This window comes from Selaginella moellendorffii, unplaced genomic scaffold (genome assembly GCF_000143415.4).
Source record: "Selaginella moellendorffii unplaced genomic scaffold, v1.0 SELMOscaffold_48, whole genome shotgun sequence".
NCBI classification, from domain to species: domain Eukaryota; kingdom Viridiplantae; phylum Streptophyta; class Lycopodiopsida; order Selaginellales; family Selaginellaceae; genus Selaginella; species Selaginella moellendorffii.
The window spans coordinates 1,413,566-1,439,115 of record NW_003314309.1 but is presented as its reverse complement, the minus strand read 5'-3'; the positions used below and the strand labels follow the sequence as shown (position 1 = coordinate 1,439,115).

At 50.2% G+C, this 25,550-nt stretch overlaps 7 protein-coding genes and 1 pseudogene across 7 annotated transcripts; 5 read left to right on the top strand and 3 right to left on the bottom strand.

Moving 5' to 3' along the window:
* The first annotated feature begins 20 nt into the window (after nucleotides 1-20).
* LOC9647447 (bifunctional TENA2 protein) lies at nucleotides 21-2,073 on the top strand. Its single transcript, XM_002981431.2, has 6 exons — nucleotides 21-167; nucleotides 263-430; nucleotides 490-599; nucleotides 660-987; nucleotides 1,055-1,269; nucleotides 1,344-2,073. Exons 4-6 carry the CDS (start codon nucleotides 865-867, stop codon nucleotides 1,666-1,668), a joined length of 663 nt encoding a protein of 220 aa, XP_002981477.1. The 5' UTR covers nucleotides 21-167; nucleotides 263-430; nucleotides 490-599; nucleotides 660-864; the 3' UTR covers nucleotides 1,669-2,073.
* LOC112350349 (pentatricopeptide repeat-containing protein At4g02750-like) lies at nucleotides 1,758-3,878 on the bottom strand. Its single transcript, XM_024686338.1, has one exon. It carries the CDS (start codon nucleotides 3,876-3,878, stop codon nucleotides 1,758-1,760), a length of 2,121 nt encoding a protein of 706 aa, XP_024542106.1.
* A 1,099-nt stretch (nucleotides 3,879-4,977) lies between these two features.
* Nucleotides 4,978-5,747, bottom strand: LOC9647446 (annotated as a pseudogene).
* Nucleotides 5,748-7,353: 1,606 nt separating this feature from the next.
* LOC9647445 (uncharacterized hemerythrin-like protein C869.06c) lies at nucleotides 7,354-8,611 on the top strand. The gene is made up of 3 exons (XM_002981430.2): nucleotides 7,354-7,454; nucleotides 7,657-7,807; nucleotides 7,907-8,611. Exons 1-3 carry the CDS (start codon nucleotides 7,354-7,356, stop codon nucleotides 8,522-8,524), a joined length of 870 nt encoding a protein of 289 aa, XP_002981476.2. The 3' UTR covers nucleotides 8,525-8,611.
* Nucleotides 8,612-8,662: 51 nt separating this feature from the next.
* On the top strand, nucleotides 8,663-10,431 carry LOC112350348 (pentatricopeptide repeat-containing protein At4g02750-like). The gene is made up of 3 exons (XM_024686336.1): nucleotides 8,663-8,737; nucleotides 8,830-9,007; nucleotides 9,191-10,431. Exons 1-3 carry the CDS (start codon nucleotides 8,663-8,665, stop codon nucleotides 10,429-10,431), a joined length of 1,494 nt encoding a protein of 497 aa, XP_024542104.1.
* Nucleotides 10,432-10,555: 124 nt separating this feature from the next.
* On the bottom strand, nucleotides 10,556-15,007 carry LOC9647444 (uncharacterized FAD-linked oxidoreductase ARB_02478). Its single transcript, XM_002981315.2, has 2 exons — nucleotides 14,634-15,007; nucleotides 10,556-12,289 (listed from the first exon to the last, which is right to left on the bottom strand). The coding sequence occupies exons 1-2, from the start codon at nucleotides 14,755-14,757 to the stop codon at nucleotides 10,638-10,640; spliced, it is 1,776 nt and encodes a 591-aa protein (XP_002981361.2). The 5' UTR covers nucleotides 14,758-15,007; the 3' UTR covers nucleotides 10,556-10,637.
* Nucleotides 15,008-17,597: 2,590 nt separating this feature from the next.
* Nucleotides 17,598-21,170, top strand: LOC9647765 (vacuolar protein sorting-associated protein 51 homolog). Its single transcript, XM_024686359.1, has 19 exons — nucleotides 17,598-17,824; nucleotides 17,904-18,043; nucleotides 18,112-18,166; nucleotides 18,222-18,329; nucleotides 18,388-18,564; nucleotides 18,619-18,696; nucleotides 18,765-18,863; nucleotides 18,908-19,008; nucleotides 19,057-19,133; nucleotides 19,189-19,262; nucleotides 19,317-19,383; nucleotides 19,435-19,556; nucleotides 19,609-19,863; nucleotides 19,915-20,022; nucleotides 20,072-20,143; nucleotides 20,195-20,245; nucleotides 20,299-20,526; nucleotides 20,591-20,767; nucleotides 20,821-21,170. The coding sequence occupies exons 1-19, from the start codon at nucleotides 17,630-17,632 to the stop codon at nucleotides 20,944-20,946; spliced, it is 2,310 nt and encodes a 769-aa protein (XP_024542127.1). The 5' UTR covers nucleotides 17,598-17,629; the 3' UTR covers nucleotides 20,947-21,170.
* A 69-nt stretch (nucleotides 21,171-21,239) lies between these two features.
* Nucleotides 21,240-25,148, top strand: LOC9647443 (delta-1-pyrroline-5-carboxylate synthase). Its single transcript, XM_024686360.1, has 20 exons — nucleotides 21,240-21,462; nucleotides 21,547-21,618; nucleotides 21,729-21,832; nucleotides 21,997-22,099; nucleotides 22,182-22,343; nucleotides 22,400-22,674; nucleotides 22,730-22,880; nucleotides 22,935-23,099; nucleotides 23,163-23,240; nucleotides 23,298-23,387; nucleotides 23,444-23,530; nucleotides 23,590-23,676; nucleotides 23,725-23,821; nucleotides 23,903-24,006; nucleotides 24,082-24,157; nucleotides 24,212-24,362; nucleotides 24,413-24,481; nucleotides 24,553-24,619; nucleotides 24,682-24,752; nucleotides 24,810-25,148. The coding sequence occupies exons 1-20, from the start codon at nucleotides 21,400-21,402 to the stop codon at nucleotides 25,009-25,011; spliced, it is 2,274 nt and encodes a 757-aa protein (XP_024542128.1). The 5' UTR covers nucleotides 21,240-21,399; the 3' UTR covers nucleotides 25,012-25,148.
* Nucleotides 25,149-25,550: the final 402 nt, after the last annotated feature.

Below are 25,550 nucleotides of genomic sequence, written 5' to 3'. Positions count from 1 at the left end.
TAGGGTTCCAGGCACAAATATTTTGGTTTTGGTTTGTGGCTATGGCGCTTGTGAGCATCGATGAGGAGTCGTGCGTGCGCCTGTTGCCCACCGACACGTACGCGCGCTGCCACTCCGTCGAGAATTCCTGCGCGGCATTCCGATCCAAGGTCTCCAGCTTCAACAAGGTGTGATCATGCAAGAAGATCACTCGCATTCTTGATGGATCGCGTGTGTCTTTCTTCCTGGCATTCTAGTCGATGGAATCGGTGCTTTTGTGCAGTTAGTGAAAGAGCTTCTGGGCCAAGTGGGCGAGCGCGCGTCCAAGATCGAGAATGCGAAGCTGTGCGCGATTGGGACAAGGAATTTGGTGCGAGACGAGATGGAAAAGCGGCCGCAGGAATTGCAGGTCGTGAAAGAAGGGATCGATCGAAGGAAAGAAGAACTCGAGGTAGCAATTTTCTTTCTTTATATGAATTCTCTCTTTCCTACTACATTTTTCTTTCATAGAGATTGCGAGTGGAACATCTGTCTCTCATGGCTGTCAAGCAAGAACAAGAGGCATTGCTGGCCAAGCTCTCGAGCGCAAGCCGGAAGTACTAAATACCAGCACACCACACGTAAGTTTTTCTTCGAGGAGGAAGAGAAGAACCAAAACTTTTCTTTTCTTTTTTTTGCAGGAGAGTTTCTTTGTTTTTTTTACGGTAGCAACAGATCGAAACAGGGAATCCAACAACTTTTATGGGAATCGAGAGGGCCTCTTTGCTAGGAAAGATGAAATCTTTCGGAAGCTTTGGAGAAGGGACGATTGACACTGGGAAAAGTTTATAAACATCACCCTGGTTGACTTTAGTAGGGCACCATTTGGAGAAGAGGCTCTTGGCTATGGCGCTCTCGCAGTGGAAGTCTCGCCACGCTGAGCTCTACAACAAAGCCACAACTCATCATCCTTATATTGTAAGCATCCGGAATGGCTCTGTGGATCTCAGCTGCTACAAACGATGGCTGGTAAGTTTCCAGATGGTTTGCTTCTCTTTGTGATAGATCTGGAGTCATTTTTATGTTTTCTTTGCAGGGGCAAGACTACATCTTTGTCAAGGCGTTCGTGCGTTTCATTGGAAGCATCTTGGCCAAAATCCCGTCCAATGCCAGTGACGAGACGCTCATGACCTTGTTGTCCGGAGCTTCCGCGCTTCATGACGAGCTCCAGTGGTTTCAGAAGGAGGCCGTGGTCTGGAAAATTGGATTAGAAGATCTGCCACCCAAGAAAACTACACAGGACTACTGCAGGTAGGATCATACATCCCGGAGCTTACATGTTTTTAATTTTCTTCTTGTTCTTCTTGCATGGACATCCATAAAAGATTTCTGGAGGATATGAGCCAACCAAGCGTCGACTATGCCGTCGTCTTGTCCACCTTTTGGGCCATTGAGCATGTCTACTTCGAGAGCTTCGCGTTTTGCCTCGAACCAGGCTCTAAGACACCACATCAACTCGTGGAAGCTTGCGGGCGCTGGGGCAGTCCGAGCTTCGGCAGCTACTGCGATTTGCTGAGATCGATTGCAGAGGCAGCAGTGGAGAGCACAGGATCAAACGAGGTGAAGCAGCGCGGCGAAGACGCATTCGTTCGAGTACTGCAGCTAGAGAACGAGTTCTGGAACATGAGCACCGACGTCTCGCAGGAATAGGTACAACAGAAGATCGTTTTCCGAGCACTGGAATAATGGCAGAAGATCGCCCAAGAGCTCGAAGAAAAGCTTTGTTCTACGTAAGAAGATCACCCAGAGTTTACGCACACGTCCGAGAGTAGCATGTAGGGGCCAGAGTTCTCCGGATCCGAGACAAATGCTTCCTTGGCAGCAGTGGCACCTCGAGAAACGTCTCCAAAATCTCGGCAAGCTCCAAGGAAGGCCGTCCACGCACACTCGTTCGCCTCCAGGCCGAGCCGAGCAAAGTGACCGCTGCTCATCAGGACCTCAGCCTCGAGCAGCTGTCCAGTTCGTCCCAGCAGATCGATCACGCAGACGTAGTGCTCGATCCGCGGCTCAACGCCAAAGTCGGGCCTCATCGATCCAAACAGCCGGAAGCTCTCGTCCAGGAGGCCCGAGTGGCTACACGCCGAGAGGAGCGTCGTCACGGCCGTGTCGTCGGGGAGAATGCCGTGGAGGAGCATCCTCCGCGAGAGCACGAGCGCTTGCCTGGGATGCCCGAGCTCGCCACACACCGAGATCATCACCGTCCAAGAGACGACGTTTTGCGAGCTGGAGAGAAGATCATCGAAGGTGGCGATGGCGTCCGCTAGAGCTCCCAGCTTTCCATAGCAACCGAGGAGAGCAGTCTCGACCACGGTGCTCGCTGCGAAAGAAGCTCGTCTCACGACGCTCTCCTGCAAGCACCGGAGCAGTGGCAGCGCCGAGGAGGCGGAGGAGGAGGCCTTGCAGGCTTCGAAGACGGTGACGAGAGTGGTCTCGTTGGATCGAACCCCTTCCAGGAGCATCCTGCGGAAGAACACGATGGCATCTCTGGCGGCCTTGCTGTGGACGAGTGCCGCGAGCATAGAGTTCCACAGGTGTGTCTCGATGCTGCTCCACGGCTTGCAGAAGCCCCGAGCTCGATCGAAGACTCTGCTCGCTCCGTGGAGGCTCTCGAGCTTTCCATACAGGTTGACGAATGCTGCGGCGAGTTCTACGTCGGATTCCACAGTGGCTTCATGGCTGGCGATCTCGTGGACGTGTTCAGCGTCTGCGAGGGTCGTGCATGCCTCGGCGATGGCCACCAGCGCGATTCTATCGGGTTTGATGCCTTCTAGATCCATTCTCTTGAAGCAACTCATCGCTTCCTTGCTCAGGCCATTCCGAGAATACAAGGAGATCATCGTCGTCCAGGAAACCACGTCTCGCTCCGCCATCTTTTCCAGAATCTCTCGAGCTCGGGAGAGGGGGTCGCCGCTTTGATCGATCTGAGAGGCATACCCCGCGAGCAGTGCGTTCCAGGAGACCACACTTGGCCGTGGCATCTCTCGCAGGATCTTGTACGCTTCGTCGAGGTTCCCGTCCTCCGCATGGATTGTTATCGCTGTGTTCCAAGTGATCGTGTTCTTGAGCGGCATTTTGCGGAACAAAGCCATGGCTTGGTTTATGTTCCCACACTTTCCATACATTTTTACCAGAGCAGTGCCGATGGGAACATCAAACTCCAGTCCAGCAAAACATACCTCTTCGTGTGCCAACCTTCCAAAGTCGAGGATCTTTCCCTGGGCACAAGCGTCGATCACTCCAACGAAAGTGATCTTGTTGGGCTGAAAGCCTTCATGATCCATGGAAACAAAAGCTCCAAGAGAGCTTCTCTCAAGACAAGCACCTTTGTACGCAACGATCAAGGTGTTCCACGAGACCACAGTTCTAACTGGCATGTCTTTGAAAATGTTTTCCACAAGATCAAGATGCCCGATTTTGGCATATGCTGAAAGCATAGTATTCCATGATACCGCATCTTTATCTGGAATCTCATCGAACAAAACTCTGGCTTCTGAAAAATCACCGTTTTCAGCATATGCCTTTAGCATGGTATTGTAAACCACGGTATCTTTCTCGACCAAGGAATCAAACACTTCTTGTGCCTGGAGCAGATGCCCATTGTGGGCATATGACGTGATTATCATGCTCCACGAAAACATGTTGCGGTGCTCGATCGTCTCAAACGCCCGCCAGGCCTCCTCCACGCTCCGACACTTCCCATACATCTCCACAACAAGATTCTGGAGAAATCTGTTCTGGGAGAAGTGGCTGCGCACAATCTCTGCGTGAATTTGCCTGCCTTTGCGAAGATCCCCTGGCGCATTGCACGACCTCAGCGCTCTGGCAAAGCTATCTACACGTCTGGGATCGTCCAGCAGCATGCCACAAAGCCATCAAAATCTCATTCTCCCGCCAAGCTCATGCATGGGCATTTTAGGGATCGCAGCTTGAAGGTGGCGGTCAGGCGAGGGAGCGGTTCCAGAGCATTTGGGAGGTGGACAAGAACGTCAAGGCGCCACTTCACTTGTTTGAGATGTTCTCTAGGATTCTTGGCAATACTCTCAGCGATGTGGATGATGATGTTCCACCCTCGCAGATTCTCACGCCCAAAGCCGTGCTCGAGTGTCTCAAGACCATGGCCCCGACCATGACACGCCAGAGAGAGGCAACTGTGATCATGGCAACGATCCCTTTCGCGAGGACTGGATTGAGAAGTTGTTTATGTGGCCAAGGCAATATTCTTCAAGTATTTGACAGACGGAGGATGGGTCTGATGTTAGTGAGCAGGATTGGAAAAAGATCTATCGCATATCTGGTGGATGCCCGTTGCTTCTGATAGACAAATCAACATTGAAGAATCCAGAATTGCTAGACGAAGAACTAGGAATGGTGGACTCGACGAGAATGTGGAGTGACGGCTCCAGTGTAAGTAGCAGCTTGTTTCTTGTCACAAATCTCTTCTTAACCCAGGTGGTCAGCGGCTGCTTGTGACAAAGCGTTTGGAGGCGAAAGGCACGGTAAAAAGTGATGTTTACCCACTTACACCCGCGATTGGCACAAAGTTGGGCAATATATTGTGGATGGTGATGATTCCCGTAACTAACTGCCATCGTTCGGCTGGCATGGCCACTATAACACTTCACATGAATTACAGTTACTCACCGACGTATAAAAGCTGGTCACGCAAAGCTGAGGAGCTCGAGTGTCTGCTGAGAGTCATCGCAACTCCCAGCATTCCAGCAGCGCTTCCGCAAGATGAGAGAGTGCATCTCGATCCACATCGGTTAGGCCGGGATCCAAGTCGGCAACGCCTGCTGGGAGCTCTACTGCCTGGAGCACGGCATCCAAGTGAGAAACAAACCAAAAACTTGACTGCCACTCAGCGAAGCGAAGCCGTGAGAGACGAGATGATCTGTGACACACGGAAGAAGAGGAGGAACATGAGATAGGTGCTTGGAAGGAAGAGAGGTGCAAGAAAAGCTATGGATACCTGGGACACAAGCCGGTGTAGGTGGGCCTCTCGATATCGGGCGAGCGTCTGCAAATGTCGCAGATGGCCTCGTTGTCGAGGATGACAGCCACGTCGGTGTGCTCGAGCAAGGAATGCGTGGAGATGACGCTGTTGTATGGCTCTACAACGGCGGTGGAGACTTGCGGGGACGGGTAGACGGTGAAGCCGAGCTTGGACTTCTTGCCGTGGTCGACGAACAGGCGCTCCAGTAGAAGAGAGCCGAGGCCGGAGCCGGTGCCACCTCCAACAGCGTTGAAGACGAGGATCCTTGGAGGCCGGTGCAGTTGTCAGCGAGCTTCCGGACGCGGTCCAGGCACAGGTCCACAATCTCCTTTCCAACTGCAAGCAAGGCAACGAGTCAGAAGTTCTCTCCTCCGAACTCACTGGTGTAATGACCGCGGGCGAAGTTGTTTGCGGCGTCTTCCTTGCCGCTGATGAGCAGCTCTGGGTGGAAGAGCTGGCGATAAGTTCCAGTTCCGACTTCATCGATGACAGTCGGCTCCAGGTCCAGGAACACGGACCGGGGGACGTGCTTGCCGGCTCCGGTCTCGCTGAAAAAGGTGTTGAAGGCATCGTCGCCGCCTCCTACAGTCTTATCTCTGGGCATCTGTCCGTCAGGCTGCTCACACGCGAAACGAGAAGAGTTCAAGCTCTTACTGAACGTCGATCTTACAGAGTTCCAGACCAGAGTGCCGTACCCGAGTATCCACTTCATGCTTTCCTCGTATGCCCCGGTCATCTCGGCCGAGAACGCCTACCACGAGCAGCTGTCGTCTGTCTCGGAGCTCACGTCCACCACTTTCGAGCCTGCGTCGATGATGGCCAAATGGATTCGTTATATGGCCAAATGCGATCCCCGCCACGGCAAGTACATGGCCTGCTGCCTCATGTACAGAGGAAGAAGACCTGTGCAATGCTGGTGGAGTTGGAGATCATGCAGACAGCCCGCTGGACTTTGGCAAGATCACCTCCAGGAACCATAGTCGGAGGCTGATAGTTGATCCCGCAATCGAATCCGGTGGGGCACCAGTCGACAAACTGGATGGTTCTCTTGGTCTTGATGGTTCCCACGGCCGAATTGACGTCCTTGGGCACAACGTCTCAGGATCGACCATAAGTTCGACCTCATGTATGCCAAGCAGTGCCTTCGTCCACTGGTACGTCGGCGAGGGGATGGAGGAAGGAGAGTTCGAGAAGACTTGGCAGCTCTGGAGAAGGACTACGAGGAAGTTAGCGCCGACTCCACCGAAGGTGAAGGCGAGGACGAAGGCGAAGGGTATTAGCCAGACCAGCTTTCGTTGTAGAGGACCGCTACTTCTTGAAGCTCTTCTTCGTCACGTAAACTGTAAAGCTACATGGAAACTCGTAAGTTCCATATCTCAGTTCCTTCTGCGTCTTGTAGAACCAGATGTTGTCGATGGGTATTGTTGTGCAATCAGTACCCGGTCCCATCTTTCTGGCCTTCACCACCCTGTATGCGTAGAGCAGAACTGTCTGAGATATACTCGATCTTGTAAATCCCATATGTCGTCGACGGCTTCGCTTTCACTCGCAGGAGAAGAAGCGAGGCGTGTAGTCGTACTTGTTTGTGACCCTCAAGTACTTGTCTAGCTCTCCGCGAAAGTACCTCGTCCTCCTCGCTGTTAGCGTTCTTCGTGCAGGCTCTCTCTCGTTGGATTGGGATTCGTTCGCCCTTGGGACGATCTCTCACAAAGTCGAGATCTTAGTCAACGTCGAAGTCATCGTCCTTCTTTCGTCCACTTCCTCTTCTTCATCGAAATCCTACTTGAGTAGCTGCGAAGAAAGAAAATCCATGGCTGACAAATTTTTACACCATACCGAGCGATAGAGACGATGGAATCGTGGCGATCGTGCCGTATGACGAATCCATTCGCTAGAATGCTCACTTACGAGAATGTAGGGCGATAGCTCTTCCCTGCCACGTCGGCAATCCATGCCACAGAAGTGAATTTGGCGCGCAAAGACGAGCTTGCCAATGATCGATCGCGATCGAGCGTGGCAGCGCCACTAGCAGCTGGTGTTTGGGAATGGCACAGGGTTTCCAGATCCGCCGATCTGCCATCGTGGTGAGAACCACATCGGACAAGCTAATGTTCTCCTTTGCTTCATCGATGCTATGTTATACATTGTGGAAATTTCGAGAGACTGATGATGGATTGCTCGTTCATGTGTGGCAGAAATCCGATAGGCAGCTGTGGTTCGCGTCGCCGCAAAGCTTGTCGTTCCTAGATGGAACGTAAGCTCGTTCTTTTCGTGAAGATAGAGAGCTTTTTTTCGATTTATCTCCTGGAAACCTCATCACTCCCAGCTGGTTATCCTACGCGATGCTGGAGGGAGGCTCGAAGGATCCAGCGTACCCGGGAGGGATCTTGGATTCGAAGTCGATGAGGACGCTCAAGATCAAGGAGGTGAAGTTTTCATCCAGGTACCTTTCACAGGCGTCGGTCCATTCCAAAACTTGCTCGATCATCTAGCGATCCAGTCGGGAACAACATCCTCAGGAACTACTTTCTAAGTGCTGTTATAAAGCTTCGCTCCGCCCATAAGATCTCATTTTCCCGCGAATATTCGAGGAGCTGCATGCATGGAGACCAACACCTGGCGATTTCCATGGGTGCCGAATGTAGCCTCTTTTTAGATGCTCACGAAGGTTTTGTTCTTCCCATGGCTCTAGCGACTGTTGCAAGGAAATTGGTGCTCAATCGCCCTCCTCTTCCAGCTTACTCGCGAAGGACCATCCCTCCTCGCTATTCTTCGATTCGTCTCCTGCAATCCAAGGTATAGTTCTTCCCTTTTGCAGAGTTGCGTGATCGATCAACTTGGATCAATTACAATGTGATATCTTCATAAAATCTTTGGTCCTTTATTTCGTCGCAGGGAGGATTCATGACGCAGCAGCAGCAGCACCACGAGGAAGCGTCGGCCAAGGGCGGGAGTAGCAGCGACATCATCGAGCGCGTCAAGAAGGATCACGAGGAGCTGGACGACTACTACAAGCACTACAAGAAATCGCTCAAGGACGGCGATGGCGAGGCGGCGCTCAAATGGTTCAACCAGTTCGTGTGGGAGATTTGCCGCCACTCGGTGTCCGAGGAGCTCGTCCTCTACCCGATGATGGAAACCATGGGCGATCGAGGCAAGAAGCTGGCCGACAAATCCCGCGAGGATCACCACAAAGTGAAGGAGATGCTCGCGGAGATGGAGTCGATGAGTGACGCCAAGGAGATGGAGCCCAAGATGGATAAGCTCATGGAGGAGCTCCGCGAGCACATCAAGCTGGAGGAGAGCGAGGATCTGGCGCTGGTGGAGAAAGAGGTAGGGCTTGGTGCGCGAGAGACCGCGGGAGCTACATTTGCGCTGGGCAAGAGCATCGCGCCGACGAGGCCGCATACCATGGTCCCGGAGAAGCCGGTGGTAGTGGAGGCTGCGCTGGGTTTGCTCGCAACTCCCATGGATAAGCTGCGTGATATGTTTACGAGCTTTCCCAAAGCTTGATCGACTATCGCTTGATCCTCCGCCAGATCATTTGATCGTGCTTTGGTCGATCATCTCCAAAGTACTCTGTTACAATGATAAAGTTTAGGGTTCTTACTCTCTCTCTTGTGGAAGATTAGGGTTTTTTTTTTGGCGCCAATGGCGATCTATGCTCCAGGGGCCGCAGGTCACTGCCGGGAGCGATCAATCTCTCGGCGGTTTTGTGAGCAGGAGGTATGATGATCCGGGGAAGCGACCGGCGTCCTCCACCGGATCAATCGACGATCTTCGGCGAGCAGCTCAATGCGTGCCGGGATCTGTCACAGGTTAGGGCGATACATTCCCAAATCCGCGAGGGAGGCCACGGCGCCAGCAGATTTCTCGGCAACCAGCTCGTCAAGATGTATGGCCGCTGTGGCAGCGTGGAGGAGGCTCTGGCCGTCTTCCAATCCATCCGGGATCCCAATGTCTACTCGTGGAACCTCATGATCTCGGCCTACGCACGCAACGGGCATCTCTGCCACGCCAGAAGCCTCCTCGACAAAATGCCCCAGCGCAGCATCGTCGCCATGAATTCGATGCTCACGGCGTACTCTCGGGTTGGATTGATCCGAGAGGCGCGCGATCTCTTCGACTCGATCCAGGACAACGACAGGGATGTGATCTCCTGGACGGCGATGGTGGCAGCGTACGCCCAAAACGGGCATATCAGAGAAGCGAGGAAGATCTTCGAGCAAATGCCCGAGAGGAATCTCGTGTCGTGGAATTCGATGGTGTCCGGGTACGCTCAAGCCGGCATGGTCGCCGAGGCGAAGAAGCTTTTTGATCAAATGCCTAGAAGGGATTTAGTGTCATGGACCGCGATGATCACAGCATTTGCCAAGGGTGGGCAAGGTAAGAACGCGATCAAGGCATTTGGGCTCATGGATCTCGAGGGTTTTCAAGCCGACAGCGTGAGCTTCGCCGCTACGATCGACTCCTGTGGTGATCTGAGAGATGGGCGACTCCTACACGCCGATGTTCTTGCGAGTTCCAGCGCTGGAAGTGACGTGATTGTGCTCACTTCGCTCGTTGCCATGTACGGCCGATGTTTCAGCGTGGAGGATGCTCGTACGACATTTGAGATGATGAAGAACACGGGCTTGATCCAGAACAGTGTTCTTCCGTGGAATGCGATGGTAGTGGCGTACGCTCAGAGTGGTCGCGGCCAAGACGCTATCCGGCTCTTTCTCGCCATGGATCTCGACGGCGTTCGTGCCAACGAGTTCACATTTGCCAGCGTCTTCGATGCGTGCTCGAGCTGCGGCGCTGCGTCACTGGCTCACGCGAGGATCATCCACTCGACTCTGGTGGAAGAATCAGAATCGCTGCCGAGTTCTTCGATGGACGACGTGGTGGTGGGGACTGCGCTCGTCAACATGTATGGAAAGTTCGGGTGCCTGGAAGATTCAAAGCGGGTTTTCGACGCGATGACGAGCAGGAATGTGTTGTCCGTCACTGCGATGATCGAGGCGTACTCCCAGGCGGGTCTCTCTCGGAAGAGTCTCGAGGTTTTCCGGGAGAGCACGGGAGTGGAAGGACTGGAGCCCGACGCGGTTTTGTTCGTCAGCGTCCTCTCGGCTTGCAGCCACGGAGGATTGCTCGCCGAGGGCTGCCAGATCTTCGTGTCTATAGGAGCTGACTACGAGATGATCCTCAGGGAGGATCACTATATGTGCTTGATCGATCTGCTGGGGCGAGCTGGGAAGATCGACGAGGCCGTGGAAGTGATCAGCAACATGCCGTATGAGCCCAACTCCGTGTCGTGGACGAGCTTGCTCAGCGGGTGTGCTACGCAGGGTAGCGATTTTGCGCGACGAGCAGCGGACAATGCCATGAAGCTCGAGCCGCGAAACTCTGGAGCTTACAAGCTTTTGGTCCAATGCTAGCGTAATTTGTAAATGATGTAACTTATATTATGGCTACTTAACTTTAGAAAAAATTATTCTTAAAATTCAAAAGTAAAACGTTTTTTTATTTTATTGTGATATTCTAGCATATGCTCTCCAACGGTTAATATTCAAATAAAAAACAATATATAAAAGGTTTTAAAGCATTACAGCATAATAATCTATATTATCGACAAGAACCCTAATCATTCACTGGACCGTGGACAATTGAGGTCGTCGCTCCACTTCTCGCTCCCGACGCAGTGATGGCAGCGAAAGAGGCCGGATGGATCCACCTTGCTCTTGATGGCCTGGAGGCGAGGGTAGTGCTCGCCGAAGAAGGATTGCTGCCAGTCCGGCTCGTTGAAATCCGCCTCGTTGATGTAAGTTCCCGATCCAGGCGTCAGATCGATGAGCAGCTTGTTCGCGGCGCTCACATTCCTTGCAACCTCGCGCTGCTCCTCCAGGCTCGCCCCATCGCTCCAGCCGCTGCTGATAATCGCCAACAAAAGGGCTCGGCGCCATGCCGGATTCACGGCATTCTCATCTCGCGGCCTTGCCACTGCTCCGCCGGCCACGAATGCGCCCAAGATCGACGCCGGGTAGCGCTCCAGGATCGAGATCAGGGCATCCGACAGCTGCTCCACGGATTTGCGGCTGTCGAAGAGGGATTTTGGGATCAGCCTGGAGGAGAGAGCGCCCGGAGAAGCGGAGCCGTTGGAGTTGACGCAGGAATTCTGACCTCCACACAGGAATTGCGAGTAATACTCTTGGAACGATGAAAGAGAGACCACGCTCCCATTTCCTTGGAGCTTTGGATGCTTCTCAACGTAGTCCAGGAACGGTGCTAGCGTCGACTTTGCGAAGGACACGTCCTTGTTGGGAAGAATATACAAGACCAGCAAGGTCTGCCTGGAGAGTTGCAAGCTCTGGCTGGACAGTAGGAAGTATCCCGACCATCCAGCTTCCGAGAGACTGGGATGGATCACGGCAAAGTTTGTGAGCAAGTCCAGGAAGCTGGATCTGTCGGTGGCATTGATGGTGTAGACAGCGAAGGCGAGATTTGTCAGCGGTGGATGAGTCCGGTGTGTAGCGGAGACCACGACTCCGAAAGTTCCTCCTCCGCCTCCTCGGAGAGCCCAGAAGAGCTCCTTGTTTTGGCAGCCGTTGGCAACAACGAGATCTCCAGCAGCAGTCACGACTTCATACTCCAAGACATTGTCCGCTGCGAGGCCGAAGGCCGGAGAGATTGGACTGTGTCCAGCGGCCTGTGGATATCCACCGGCAGCTCCAACAGTAACACCCCCAGCCCCGACGATCACTTTACCTTGCTTGAACACCGCCTGGTAGAGCTCCTCCCACTGGACTCCAGCTCCGACCGTCACTGCCGATACCGGGGACACTGAGCATCTCTTGGCGACAAAGTCGTGGTGGAAGCTCATGTTCTTCATGTGGTGCGTCCAGATGCTGAGAGATCCAGCGGCAGTGCTCTTGCCAAAGAAGTCGTGCCCGGTGTTCTTGATCACTAGCCGGATGTTCTTGGCGGATGCAAACTTTACCGCAGATTGGACGTGAGATGGAGTGGAGACATTCACGGCGTAGACTGGAACGGAGCCCTGCGAGCAGCTCGAGTTGCGAGGGGAGGAGATGAGGCAGCTCTGGTCGCCGCTGGCTTCCCAGTTGCTGGCTTGCATGGCTCCCGGCTGATCCGACCTCCAGAATGGTGAGCTCCATTTCTCTCGCACGATTTGGCAAGCTTGCTCATCGAAGTGGCTCTCGTGACAGGGCGCCGCTGGAGGCAAGACTTCGATGAGCCTTCCATCGATGGAGGAGTTGAAGGTGTCCCAGGCGCTGGGATCTGGCCAGCAGGATTGCAATGCGGTGCATAAACAGGATGGATGATCGTGATCCAAGGACGCTCGCGGCCGAGCGTCGGCTAAGATCAAAATCTGTAAAACTAGTGCCAAGATAGCGATGGAGGAGCATGAAACACGAGGAGACATGATGATTTGTGAGACGATTGAGATGGACAATCTATGTTTATAGATTATTTGGAACTTCGTGGAAGTGCTATGGTTTGACTGTCTCTCTTGGAAGAGTCTCGGAGAACACTGGAGTGGAAGGTGGTTTTCTTCGTCAGCATCCTCTCGGCAGTTGCCAGATATATGAGATGATCCTCAAGGAGGATCACTAAATGTGCTGGATCGATCACTAAATGTGCTGGATCGATCTCTTGGTCAGCCACATGCTGGATAATGTCATTGTAAATTGTAAAAATCTTATAATCGTTGGATGGCGTTTAGGAGCGAGTCAAGCTCATCAGACACGATCGAGTCAAGGTCCTTAGACAAAAATAAATCGCTCATCGTTCATCATCCTTTTTCTCCTGCAAGCGTGAATTTGTTCAAAGGTTTGACAATTCTCAAATGGCTATTGATATGCCACGCGAGATGTTTGATGATGGTAACGTTCACCACCTAATGGAAAGAAATAAAAAAACCATAGCGTCAAACCAATAATGCGCGATTGTGACCTAATCTCCCATGTTATTGCAAAGTATTTATATGAACCCTAATGTTTCCTTGGACAATTTAGGTCATTGCTCCACTTCTCGCTACCGACGCAGTGATGGCAGCGGAAGAGGCCGGATGGATCGACCTTGCTCTTGATGGCCTGGAGGCGAGGGTAGTGCTCGCCGAAGAAGGATTGCTGCCAGTCCGGCTCGTTGAAATCCGCCTCGTTGATGTAAGTTCCCGATCCGGGCGTCAGATCGATGAGCAGCTTGTTCGCGGCGCTCACATTCCTTGCAACCTCTCGCTGCTCCTCCAGGCTCGCCCCATCTCTCCAGCCGCTGCCGATAATCACGAACAAAAGGGCTCGGCGCCATGCCGGATTCACGGCATTCTCATCTCGCGGCCTTGCCACTGCTCCGCCGGCCACGAATGCGCCAAAGATCGTCGGAGGCGAGTAGCGCTCCAGGATCGAGACAAGGGCATCTGAGAGCGGCTCCACGGATTTGCGGTTGTGGAAGAGGGATTTTGGGATTAGCCTGGAGGAGAGACGGAGGGGAGTGGCGGAGCCGTTGGAGTTGACGCAGGAATTCTGGCCTCCACACAGGAATTGCGAGTAATACTCTTGGAACGATGAAAGAGAGACTACGCTTCCATTTCTTTGGAGCTTTGGATGCTTCTCAACGTAGTCCAGGAACGGTGCTAGCGTCGACTTTGCGAAAGACACGTCCTTGTTGGGAAGAAGATACGAGACCTGCAAGCTCTGGCTGGACAGTCCGAAGTATCCCGACCATCCAGCTTCCGAGAGACTGGGATGGATCACGGCAAAGTTTGTGAGCAAGTCCACGAAGCTGGATCTATCGCTGGCATTGATGGAGTAGCCAGCGAAGGCGAGATTTTCCAGCTGCGGATGCGTCCGGTGTGTAGCAGAGACCACGACTCCAAAAGTTCCTCCTCCGCCCCCTCGAAGAGCCCAGAAGAGATCCTCGTTTTGGCAGCCGTTAGCAACAACGAGATCTCCAGCAGCCGTCACGACTTCATACTCCAAGACATTGTCCGCTGCGAGGCCGAAGGCTGGAGAGATTGGACTATGTCCGGCGGCCTGTGGATATCCACCGGCAGCTCCAACAGTAACACCCCCAGCCCCGACGATCACTTTACCTTGCTTGAACACTGCCTGGTAGAGCTCCTCCCACTGGACTCCAGCTCCGACCGTCACTGCCGATACCGGGGACACTGAGCATCTCTTGGCGACAAAGTCGTCGTGGAAGCTCATGTTCTTCATGTGGTGCGTCCAGATGCTGAGAGATCCAGCCGCAGTGCTCTTTCCAAAGAAGTCGTGCCCGGTGTTCTTGATCACTAGCCGGATGTTCTTGGCGGATGCAAACTTTACCGCAGATTGGACGTGAGATGGAGTGGAGACATTCACGGCGTAGACTGGAACGGAGCCCTGCGAGCAGCTCGAGTTGCGAGGGGAGGAGATGAGGCAGCTCTGGTCGCCGCTGGCTTCCCAGTTGCTGGCTTGCATGGCTCCCGGCTGATCCGACCTCCAGAACGGTGAGCTCCATTTCTCTCGCACGATTTGGCAAGCTTGCTCATCGAAGTGGCTCTCGTGACAGGGCGCCGCTGGAGGCAGGACTTTGACGAGCCTTCCATCGAGGGAGGAGTTGAAGGTGTCCCAGGCGCTGGGATCTGGCCAGCAGCTGGATTGAAATGCGGTGCACAAACAATCGTGATCCAAGGACGACCGGGCATCGGCAACGAGCAAAATCAGTGCTAAGATAGCGATGGAGGAGCAAGAAACAGGAGGAGACATTGTGATTTGTGAGACAATCGAGTGTGAATGCTGGATGTTTATCGATAACTTGGAACTTCGTGGAAGTGCTATGGTTTGACTATCTCTCTTGGAAAAGTCTCGAGGTAACACGGGATCGTCAGCATCTTCTCGGCTTGCAGCCACACCCTCCTCGTGTCTATAGTCCTAGCTGACTATGGGATGAACCCAAAGGAGATTGATCAGTGTGTGTGTCGCGGACAGCGGGTGTGCTACGCAAGGTATCGATTTTGCGCGACGAGCAGCAGACAATGCCATGAAGTTAGCCACAAAACTCTGGAACTTTCCTAGCTTAAATTTATAATTCTATTTTATAGAATCTTCAGCAAGAGGAGTTTTGTTTATTTTGTTGTTTATTTTGCTCAGTTGTCGTGACTGAGCAAAGTTAAAATTTTGGAAATAGAGGATATGTGACACTCCTGGTAGGAGTAGAAAACTGAGCAATCACCTCCAAAACATAACATAATAATCCACCTTCTTGGTTTGGATGAAAGGTCCTAATCACCTTTTGTTACTTCCACTCTATTTAATAGGAGGGGAGGAATTCATCATCCATTTTTTTTTTCTGCAAGTGATTTTCCAATTGAGAATTATCAGAGGAAAATACGGGGATGGTTTGTCACGGCCCTATCAGAGTGGGATAACGTTGGTCACTATGTTCCTTGTTTCCTTTCATATGACAATTAATTTGTAAGAAAATAAAGTAGAGATAAAATGTACATATACTACATGTTGATTGCTTAAGGAACCAATATGTAATTTACAGGCCATGGTATGACGTTGCATGGGTCTTGTCACAACTACATATGCATGCTAAACCCATGCTAGCACGAAGATCAATGGCTAGAAAATCGATGGAATGGAGTTCTTATCACGATGACAAGCTCTTTTGGTTTTTGCTCGCCTGACTGCAAGAATGGTTAGCTCTGTTTTGGATGAATGATGAGAACTCTCCATACACTGTGGCTCTCGTGCGTGCTACCAGAGCATTCCTCGCCGTTTGAATCATACGCAATGTCGTCGCTTGGAATGCACTGATGCAACTATGCGTCTCTAACCTCATGCTTTGACTAGCTGTGTTTGTGGAACACGCTCATTGCGGTGTTCACACAGCTAAACATGAGGCAATCGAATGTTGAGATTAGCGCCACTTCGATGATTGTTGCGCTAGTGTGGAGTTTGGGGCCACAATCGTGGAGCTCGACAGGATTTCAAGGCAAGATCTTGTTTCTTGGAATGACATGGCCCAAGTTTACGAGGATATTGGAAATCTAGCATGGAGAATCTTGATCCAATGCTGTGGGTGTGACATTGGCACTGCGGCTGGATCTCTCAACATCTGGCTTCACCAGATGAAGAACATGAGCTTTCACAGTGACTTTATCGCCAAGAACTCATTGTAGGGGATATTAGTTCATTTATATATCAAATGTGACTGTATTTTTATTTACTTGTCCCTTGCAAATTGGTTATTCCTAAAGCAAACAAAAATATAATATACTTGAGCACATAAAAAATATATCCATTGAATGACTTTTAGCTACCATAAGTAATTATTTTATTCTTTATGTCGTGAATGGTTATATTACATAATTTTTTTTATGTACGTAACAAAGCATATAAAAATGTCATATCAAGCATCAAAAGATTTAATTTTCAAGTACATTTAGATCTCACTATTAAGTGTATTATTATTCAATAATACAATTGCATATTAAAAGAGCATGGATCACAAGAAAACAAACACAATGTTACTTAATTAAAATTTATAATTAACCATCTAGTTTTCGGTTGGGTGTTCACTTAAGGTTGCTTGGATAATAAAGACTTAAAAGGAACATCATGAATGTTTCAACCATATAAGTATTGTTCAGATATTGAGAAGTTAGTTTGAAGGTAGTCAATTTAAACAACCTCAATGTGGGGTGTTTTAGTTTCATGGATCTTGATAACGGTGTGATCAATAGAAATATGTGGATTTTGAACAAACAGCAAATAAATTTCTACAAATTCAATGTACTTTTCTTCCATTTTCCAAGTGAAAGAACAATTTGTTCTCTTCATAGATTACCCGAGAAGATCAGAAGGCTATGCAGCACAAAGTTGAGATTGTTGTCGTCAACGATCAATTCCCAGGACCATAAATCGACATTGAGGAGAGCAGTAGTCTGGACATCAAAGTAAACAACTTGTAGTGTTCTACTGATTGATAGATTTCCTGGCATAATGGCCAGCTTACATCACCAGTGCCTGATCCAGTGCCAGATCGCCCGGTGTGGATGTTCTTGGCGGATGGAAACTTCACCACAGTTTGGACGTGAGATGGAGTCGAGGCATTCACAGAGTAGACTGGAACAGAGCGCGAGAAGCTCGAGTTGGGAGGGGAGGAGATGAGGCAGCTCTGGTTGCCGCTTGCTTCCCAGTTGCTGGACTGCGGCTGATCCGACCTCCAAAATGGCGAGCTCCATTTCTCTCGCACGATTTCGCAAGCTGTGACAGGGCGCCGCTGGAGGCAAGACTTCGATGAGCCTTCCATCGATGGAGGAGTTGAAGGTGTCCCAGGCGCTGGGATCTGGCCAGCAGGATTGAAATGCGGTGCGATGATCATGATCCAAGGACTCGGCCATGATCAAAATCTCTAGAACTAGTGCTAAGATAGCTATGGAGGAGCATGAAACACGAGGAGACATGATGATTTGTGAGGCAATTGAGTTGGATGGACAATCGATGTTTATAGATTAATTGGAACTTCGTGAAAGTCTCAGTTTTCTTGCAGGATCTGTTTAAGCTTTGGTTTTTGGCGGTAGCTACTAAACCCAGGGTTAGGGTTGGGGGCGATTTGGATCCTCCTCCCATGGCGGAGGATCTGGACGAGAAGGCGCGGCGCGTCCGGGAGCTCCTCAGCAGCTTCTACAAATCCGACGAGTCCGATTCCGGTGACTTCGATCTGGATGCTCCCGGCGATGGAGGTGTCAGCGCCAGGCGCCGGGATACTCTGCTCCAGATCAACACCAAGGGTTTCGAGCCGGAGCGCTACATGGCTTCTCTGGTGCATAGCATTGCATTGCCGCATTTTTTACTTCCGGGGGAGATCGAGAGGTGAAACTTCTTTTTGTCTGTCTGCGCAGGTCAGGAAAACGAATTTACCGACCTTGCTCAAGAAACACGTCGAAATGGCCGCGGAGATCAAGAACTTGGACAGTGATATGCAAATGCTGGTGTACGAGAACTACAACAAGTTCATCAGTGCGACAGACACTATCAAGGTGTACGTGAAACTCGTTTTGCTTCGCTTCCAGGACTTTCTAGCAAACGTATGACAGTAGAAGCTTGCAGGATGAAGGATAATGTCGCGGGCATGGAATCCAACATGGAGCAGCTTCTGGAAAAGGTGGGAGTGCCTTCGAGATCGTTGAGCTCATGCTCATAGATTTCAGAATTGCTAGGTGACAGCAGTGCGAACGAAAAGTGATAACATAAACGCCTCGCTGTTTGAGAGAAGAGGACGGATAGAAGAATTAAATGGCACACGAAGTCTGCTACGGAAAGTCCAGGTAAAGAAACGATGTCTTATCCTTGTTTCTATGCCTGATTGGGAAAGTGCCGTATCAGTTCGTTTTTGACCTCCCAAAACGCTTGAGGAAGTGCTTGAAAGAAGGAGATTATGCTCAGGCGGTGAAGTTTTACGTGGGAGCGAGCCCAGTATTAGAGACTTATGGTAGCTCGTCTTTTAGAACGTGTAAACAGGAGAGCGAGGAGGTGATTGCGACGATCTCAAAGCGCCTTCAGGTGCATTTTCTACTGTTTTTTTCTTGAAGTTCTGGTTGTCACACTTTTTTCCAGGCCAAGTTCTTAGCAGATTCTGAACCATTGCCTGGGCGAGCTGAAGCAGTGGCCTTGCTTCAACAACTCAAGTTCCCGGTGGGGTTGTATACCGGATGGATTTTTAGTAACGTACTTACAATTTTTATCTTTGAACTATTTCCTAGGTTGATGTTCTGATGGATGGGTTCTTGACAAGCAACATGAAACACCTTTTAGAACTTCAAACTTTGTCGCACAAAAGCAAGTCTCCCGATGACTCTAAGGTAATTCAATGCATAAGTGAGACTAACTGAAGAATTTTTCACAGAAATTTATTTCCGAATTTACTCAAACAGCAACGGCATTTCGATCCATATTTCCAACGGGGGAAAGTCGTCTTAACGAAGCTGCGAAAGATCTTTTGGACAAGTCAGTCTTGCCACAATTTTGTGACTTCCTAACTTTCATCACTCTCAGGTACTTTGCAAACGTCAATGTATCGTTGCAGCCGGAAGCTGGAAGCCTTTCTGCCGCGGAGTTGATTTCCTTACTAAGTTTGTGTCCTTCAGTCTCGACACTCCTTTCATCACTTTGATTGATCGTTTGCAGAAAGTTTATCTGCTGATGTAGCCAAAATGCACGAAGTGATGCCGGAAGCCGGGTTTATTGACGGTGCCATACAGGTTAGAGTCTGTTATTTCCTTCAAGGACTGGAATGCTTACTGGTTTACTTACAGGCTGTCGAGTCGGCTGTTAAACAACACGTCAACCACAAGTTCAAGGTGCTATACGCCCAAGTAACAGGTCCGATCTTTGTGTAGTCCCTTCAAAGTTGGTTATAAAGCTACTTAACAGGTGCTCTTTCGGATATTCACTCTCCCAAGCAAGAGCAGGCCAAGGACCAGCAAAAGCCGTTACTTCTATCCCTTGAAAACGTGCAAAATTTAATTGTTAATGGGGGACTTGAAGTTCTGAAGGTATTAACTTGGAGTTCGTTTTATTCCAAGGCACATTACCTTCTCTTAACAGGACCTCACTCAGCTATTAGACGACAGTGTGGATTTTCTGGTCAGCTGGAGGGACGCTTATATTGACCTCGTTCAAAGCGGTTTTCAAGAGTTTTTTGGATCCCTTGTGGACCACTTCATCTCGTTGTCATTGGCCAGTGCAACCCAAGGCGAAGGTTCTGATCAACGCCTGGGTTCTCCTGCTCCGGGATTCGTCTTGCTTCTATCTCGTTTGTCTACGTTTATCGAGCAGGAAGGAGTTCCGAGAATTACAGAGGTACGACTATGCGGATAATCAGCTGAAATTCATACTCATATCAATTTGCAGGCAGTAGGCGATTCTTTCATTGGTGGTTCACTGGGTGATCGTCCTGCATTTCTTCCTTCCGAGATTTGCAGAGCGTTTCGTGCTGCAGCAGAGAAGTTTTTGCGTCAGGTTAGTAAACATTATGTTGGTCAGGCATTGCTGATATCTTCCTTTGCAGTTCATTGATGTCCGATCACGAAAGCTTTCCATCATGATCTGCAAGAGCATTACAACGCCGAACTGGCTCCAGGTAATACCAACTTTCTCTGGTGACTGGCTAACTGAAATGCTCTGCAACCAGTACAAAGAGCCCAGGGACGTTCGGATGTTTGCAGACTTGCTATTGGACGAGGTAACGCGTATCATTCTTTCTCGTCCAAAGATCTCACGTAGCCGGTTGCGAAGGTGAAAGGAATGGAAGGAGAGGTGAAGCAAGTATTGGAACCTGGAAAGAGCCATCGTCGTTCTGATAGCGCCGGAAGCTCAAGCTCCACTCGCAGCAGTAACACCACCCGCGGGGATTCTCGCTCCAGCAGGCTAAACAACCGTGGAAAGACGCACTTACTCGAGCGGGACGTAGCAAAGCTGTTCAAGCAAAGAGTTGAGATATTCACCAGGCCCGAACTGACGCAGGTATGAAAAACTCACATCACCAACTTGCTCTAAAGCTCGTCTTTCGCTTCGATTCTTCTCCCAGGCATCGGTAATCTCCATGGTTGTCAAGATCGCTCTCAAGAGCTTCCAAGAGTACGTCCGACTTGAAACGTTTAGCCGTTGTGGCTTCCAGCAAATCCAACTGGACACGCAGTACTTGAGAGACCCGCTCCGGGAAGTGGTCGACGATGACAATGTGGTGGATTTCCTCCTCGACGAGGCAAGCAAAACAAAACTCTCGGTTCTTATCGACAAGCTCTTTCTCTTTCTCAGGTCTGCGCTGCTGCTGCCGAGCGATGCACTGATCCAACACCGCTGGAACAAGCCGTGCTAGAAAAGATCGTGCACACCAAGCGCGAGAAGAGACTTGACGACGAGGCCACCAAAGTTTTCATCTAAGCGAAACTCTCTCCATGAATTTCACGGTGCTTGCGAGGTAAAGTTCATCGCTCTCGCGGCACAGTAATTTCTCTCTATGGCCGAGAAGCTGGAATGGCGAATCCATGGACCAGAAGAAAGAAAGAAGGAAAAAAAGAAGAGCCTTTGTCGTGATATTTGAGACTGGCACTGCTCACTGACTGTCTACTCTCCATTAAATAGCTCGCATGCCCTCCTCCATTGCACAAAAACTCGTATATATACCGATTTTTGCTAAATTTTCTTTCTTTCAAGGGGCTGCTTGTTTAGGGAGTGGACGCGGCGGTAGCTCACGGCGGCTTAGCGCTTAGGGCTCTTCTTGACTGGGTCGCGCGCCATCGCCATCGCCATCGCGGCGCCGCGCCACACGCCAGCTAGCTGCATTGGAATCCTCCCGTCGCGCGGCCGCCGGATCGATCTATCCCCCGCGCCACAATGAGGCAGCAGATCGATCCATCGCGGGAATTCACGAGGGATGTGCGACGCGTGATTGTCAAGGTATGAGCGAAATATTTTGGAGTGATTCTCCTCCTCTCGGTGTCTGAGAAATTCTCGTTGTGCTTTGCGCTTGCTTTGCCAAAGGTTGGAACGTCGGTCGTGACGCGCCCGGATGGGAAGCTCGCTGTTGGCCGGCTTGGTGCATTGTGCGAGCAAGTAAGCAAGAATTTGCTCTTCTCCTCCTCCTCGCTGCCCGCGCTGGAAAGGACGATTTTTTTCTTTCTTTTTTCTCTTTCTCGAGGCATGACGGGGAATTTTTTTTCCAGGTGAAGGACATTATGGATGATCATATCGAGGTGATCGTTGTAACCTCTGGTGCTGTGGCTGTCGGGCGTCAGAAGCTTCGACAGCAGCGCATGATGAACAGCAGGCAAGTTAGAAGAGTCATTCACCACTTCTGCTTCCTTTTCGTTTGTTTAGGTGAAGTTGCTTTGGTGATCGTCGTGTTTGACTTGCCCGCTTGCGAGCTTCATGTGGAAAGGGTACCTTTCCACATGAAAAAAAGAACTGACAAGCTTCACGATTGTGTTCCAGCTTTGCAGATCTGCAAAAGCCGCAAGCCGAGTTGAGCGGAAAAGCTTGTGCTGCCATCGGTCAAGCCGGGCTGATGGCTTTGTACGATAGTATTTTCAGCCAGGTTGGTTTGATTCTTTAATTCTTGCTGGGTCGATGATTGATTTCTTTTCTCGATCGTGGTCACCTTGGATGTGTTTTTCCAGCTGGATGTTGCTTCGTCGCAGCTCCTTGTGACGGACAGGGAATTTATTGATCCCGAGTTTAGAAAGCAGCTCTGTGAGACCGTCGATACGTTGTTGCAACTACGGGTTGTGCCGATTTTTAACGAGAACGATGCAATGAGTACGAGGAGAGCTCCATACAAGGTTGGTTATATTGAAACTTCTATGACGTTGAAACATAACGAGCGTTTTCTCTACAGGATTCTTCGGGCATCTTTTGGGACAACGATAGCCTGGCGGCTTTGCTGGCTCTGGAACTAAAAGTGGACCTGCTAATCCTGCTGAGTGACGTTGAGGGTCTTTACACGGGACCTCCTTCCGATCCTTCCTCGAAATTGATCAGCACGTACATTCCTGCTGAACACGAAACCATCACCTTTGGCGAGAAGTCAAGGTATGGTAGAGGAGGGATGACGACCAAGGTGACTGCTGCGAGGGAAGTTGCATCTGCTGGTATTCCGGTTGTTATTACCAGGTACACGTCGAGTTCTACTTTGAAAGTTTCTCATGGTTCTTCTTCCTGTGCGCAGTGGATACACTCCAGACGGATTTCATAGGGTTTTGAGGGGGGATTCTATCGGGACTTTGTTTCATAAGGATGCACATATTTGGACTCTTACGATAAATAATGATGCCCGGTTGATGGCTGTGGCTGCAAGGGATTCAAGTCGGCGCTTGCAGGTTGAGTTTGTCTTTTAACGTACCGCGTCTGGAGTTGCTAATCCTGGCTTGCAGAGTCTCACGTCCGGGGAGCGTCAAAACATTTTGTACAACGTTGCAGACGCGCTCGAGAGAAACGAAGAGACTATTCGAAGTGAGAACCAAGCAGATGTAAGGTTGGCCGAAGAGTTGGGCATCGCAAAGCCGCTACTCAGCAGGCTGACTCTTAAGCCTGGCAAGGTTTGTTCTTGTTGATTGTTATAGCCATTATCCTTCGATATCTTGTTTTTTACTTTCCTGCAGATTGCTGATTTGGCCAAGGCAGTCCGGGCCCTCGCAGATATGAGAGAACCAATTGGTAGTATTTTGCAGAGGACTGAAGTGAGCTCATTAGAAGGGATGTATTGATTCTCAACATTCTTATTTTGCAACTACTAGGTCGCGGAGAACCTTACTTTGGACAAAACTTCCTGTCCTTTGGGGGTTATACTTGTTATTTTCGAGTCTCGCCCCGATGCACTCGTCCAGGTACGGTGCTGGATTTTTAAAATTTTTGTCCCCTTTATATCGTTACTATTTTGCAGATTGCCTCCCTGGCCATTAAAAGTGGAAATGGCCTGCTACTCAAGGGTGGTAAAGAGGCTACCCGTTCTAATGCCATACTGCACAAGGTCAGTTTGTAAGTTGTCGCTGGTAGCGTGCCTTTACACGGTGGTGTTTCTAAATGTAGGTGATTACGGAGGCGCTGCCAAAGTCTGTGGGAAAAGAGCTCATTGGTCTTGTTACGTCGAGGGATGAGATACCAGATCTTCTCAAGGTAACTATACTTTCGTGCTGTTAGCTCGTTTCTTACCATGGGTTTCAGCTTGACGATGTTATTGACCTCGTTATACCAAGAGGAAGCAATAAACTTGTTTCACAAATCAAGGAGTCTACGAAAATTCCTGTGCTGGGCCATGCCGGTATGCTACTTTTGTCCTCGCATTGCGAAAATTTGTCCTCGCGTTGCGAAAGCTGTTTCTGACACATGGAAAACCTTTTAGATGGTATCTGCCATGTCTACGTAGATAAGGCTGCCCGTCTGGACGTCGCTACAAAGATCGCCATTGATTCTAAAGTAGATTATCCAGCCGCATGCAACGCTATGGTACAGAATTCCGTTTCACATGCATTTCAGTTACTGACCGATCGCTTATTTTCTTTCCCTTTTTTTCTAATGCAGGAAACTCTACTGGTCCATGAGGATCTAGTTGATACTGGAGGCTTGGAGACGCTAGCGTCCGCATTGAAGTCTGCAGGTTTGTTTTGTCGCTACACATTTTGTTTTCTTCTAACTTATAACCGCTATCCAGGAGTGACACTAAATGGTGGGGAAAGAGCGTCAAAGCTTCTCAACATTCCGAAAATGACCAAGTTCCACCATGAATACAGTGGATTAGCATGCACCGTGGAGGTCGTAAAAGACGTTCACGCCGCCATAAATCACATTCACGAACACGGGAGGTGCGTTGTCTGGCCTGATGTCGCTTGTTGCGAACTGTCGTTTCTTCCAGTGCGCACACCGACTGCATAGTAACGGAGGACAAGGAAGTCGCGGAGCTATTCTTGCAACAATTGGACAGGTTTGCTGTTTTTTTCCGACTTCTCTTTTCTCTTTTGGCTGTGATTTGAAACCCGGTTATTGGAATGGCAGTGCTGCAGTCTTCCACAACGCAAGCACCCGGTTTTCGGACGGAACACGCTTTGGTCTCGGAGCGGAGGTACTTTTTCTTTTACATTTCCAGCATTAGATGATACTAAGCTTTTCCAACTTTCCTTCAAGGTTGGAATCAGCACAAGCCGGATCCACGCAAGAGGGCCTGTTGGCGTAGAGGGTCTTCTCACAACTCGCTGGTATGATAGAGACTTGCGTGGTTTGATTCCATCCGGCGCTCACTTTCTCCTGTCCAGGTTGCTACGAGGGAACGGTCAGGTCGTCCAAGGCGACCGGGGAGTTGTTTACACGCACAAGGACGTAGAGGTGGACTCCATGGAGGGATGGACGAGCATGGGAAATGGACTCCCGGCGAGTGTCAATGGCGGATCGCTAAAGAAGAGCGCGTCTCCATTTCTGGGATCGGTTCTTGCGCCGTCCGTCGACGCTGCCACTTGAGGAAGAAGGGAGAGCTCGAAAGAAACCGAGAAGATTTTCTTTCTTTTTTTTATCTACTCTCTTTTATTTAATCTCTCGCCAAAGATTGTTCTTTCCTTCCAAGAAACTGGTAATGAGATAGAACATTTTATCAGGCTTGACTTACATGTATATAGTCTAGCTTTGCAAAACGAGTGTCTTCGAGATTTTATTGTGTTCTTCGTGCTCTCAAAGATACGTTCTCCTCAGAAAACCAAAACTACTGGTCCATTTTGCGAATGAGAACGTTGGTGAGGCCTTTAACGAACACACATTTTTGGTCTTGTCCAAACCTGGCATTCGGTCTTTCGTAAAATAATTTAGAGAAAAGCTGGCCATGGATGTACCTTCGCGCAGTGACCAGGAACATCGGATTTCGAAATAAACTCTGCGACTGTCGAACCAAACCCTCCATTTCCACGTCGTACATGCTGTTCACAAGAAACATATATGCACGAATGTTCAAGCTATACAAACATTTGCTACCTTTACTGCTCACTTTATAGCAAACAGGTTACTCA

Excerpts from the sequence above, each read along its gene's own strand:
- LOC9647445 (XM_002981430.2), top strand. The coding sequence starts at position 7,354 with ATGCTGGAGGGAGGCTCGAAGGATCCAGCGTACCCGGGAGGGATCTTG. Across the intron at positions 7,455-7,656 it reads GAGGTGAAGTTTTCATCCAG|CCTCTTTTTAGATGCTCACG; the intron begins GTACCTTTCACA and ends TGCCGAATGTAG. Across the intron at positions 7,808-7,906 it reads TTCGTCTCCTGCAATCCAAG|GGAGGATTCATGACGCAGCA; the intron begins GTATAGTTCTTC and ends ATTTCGTCGCAG.
- LOC112350348 (XM_024686336.1), top strand. The coding sequence starts at position 8,663 with ATGGCGATCTATGCTCCAGGGGCCGCAGGTCACTGCCGGGAGCGATCA. Across the intron at positions 8,738-8,829 it reads GGCGGTTTTGTGAGCAGGAG|GTTAGGGCGATACATTCCCA; the intron begins GTATGATGATCC and ends GATCTGTCACAG. Across the intron at positions 9,008-9,190 it reads CATGATCTCGGCCTACGCAC|CGTACGCCCAAAACGGGCAT; the intron begins GCAACGGGCATC and ends CGATGGTGGCAG.
- LOC9647444 (XM_002981315.2), bottom strand. The coding sequence starts at position 14,757 with ATGTCTCCTCCTGTTTCTTGCTCCTCCATCGCTATCTTAGCACTGATT. Across the intron at positions 12,290-14,633 it reads TCAATCCAGCTGCTGGCCAG|ATCCCAGCGCCTGGGACACC; the intron begins ATCCCAGCGCCT and ends CCTGCTGGCCAG.
- LOC9647443 (XM_024686360.1), top strand. The coding sequence starts at position 21,400 with ATGAGGCAGCAGATCGATCCATCGCGGGAATTCACGAGGGATGTGCGA. Across the intron at positions 23,241-23,297 it reads GTATTTTGCAGAGGACTGAA|GTCGCGGAGAACCTTACTTT; the intron begins GTGAGCTCATTA and ends TGCAACTACTAG. Across the intron at positions 23,388-23,443 it reads GCCCCGATGCACTCGTCCAG|ATTGCCTCCCTGGCCATTAA; the intron begins GTACGGTGCTGG and ends ACTATTTTGCAG.
- LOC112350349 (XM_024686338.1), bottom strand. The coding sequence starts at position 3,878 with ATGCTGCTGGACGATCCCAGACGTGTAGATAGCTTTGCCAGAGCGCTG.
- LOC9647765 (XM_024686359.1), top strand. The coding sequence starts at position 17,630 with ATGGCGGAGGATCTGGACGAGAAGGCGCGGCGCGTCCGGGAGCTCCTC. Across the intron at positions 18,697-18,764 it reads TTCAACAACTCAAGTTCCCG|GTTGATGTTCTGATGGATGG; the intron begins GTGGGGTTGTAT and ends ACTATTTCCTAG. Across the intron at positions 20,527-20,590 it reads CCAGGCCCGAACTGACGCAG|GCATCGGTAATCTCCATGGT; the intron begins GTATGAAAAACT and ends TTCTTCTCCCAG.
- LOC9647447 (XM_002981431.2), top strand. The coding sequence starts at position 865 with ATGGCGCTCTCGCAGTGGAAGTCTCGCCACGCTGAGCTCTACAACAAA. Across the intron at positions 988-1,054 it reads GCTGCTACAAACGATGGCTG|GGGCAAGACTACATCTTTGT; the intron begins GTAAGTTTCCAG and ends TTTTCTTTGCAG. Across the intron at positions 1,270-1,343 it reads ACTACACAGGACTACTGCAG|ATTTCTGGAGGATATGAGCC; the intron begins GTAGGATCATAC and ends CATCCATAAAAG.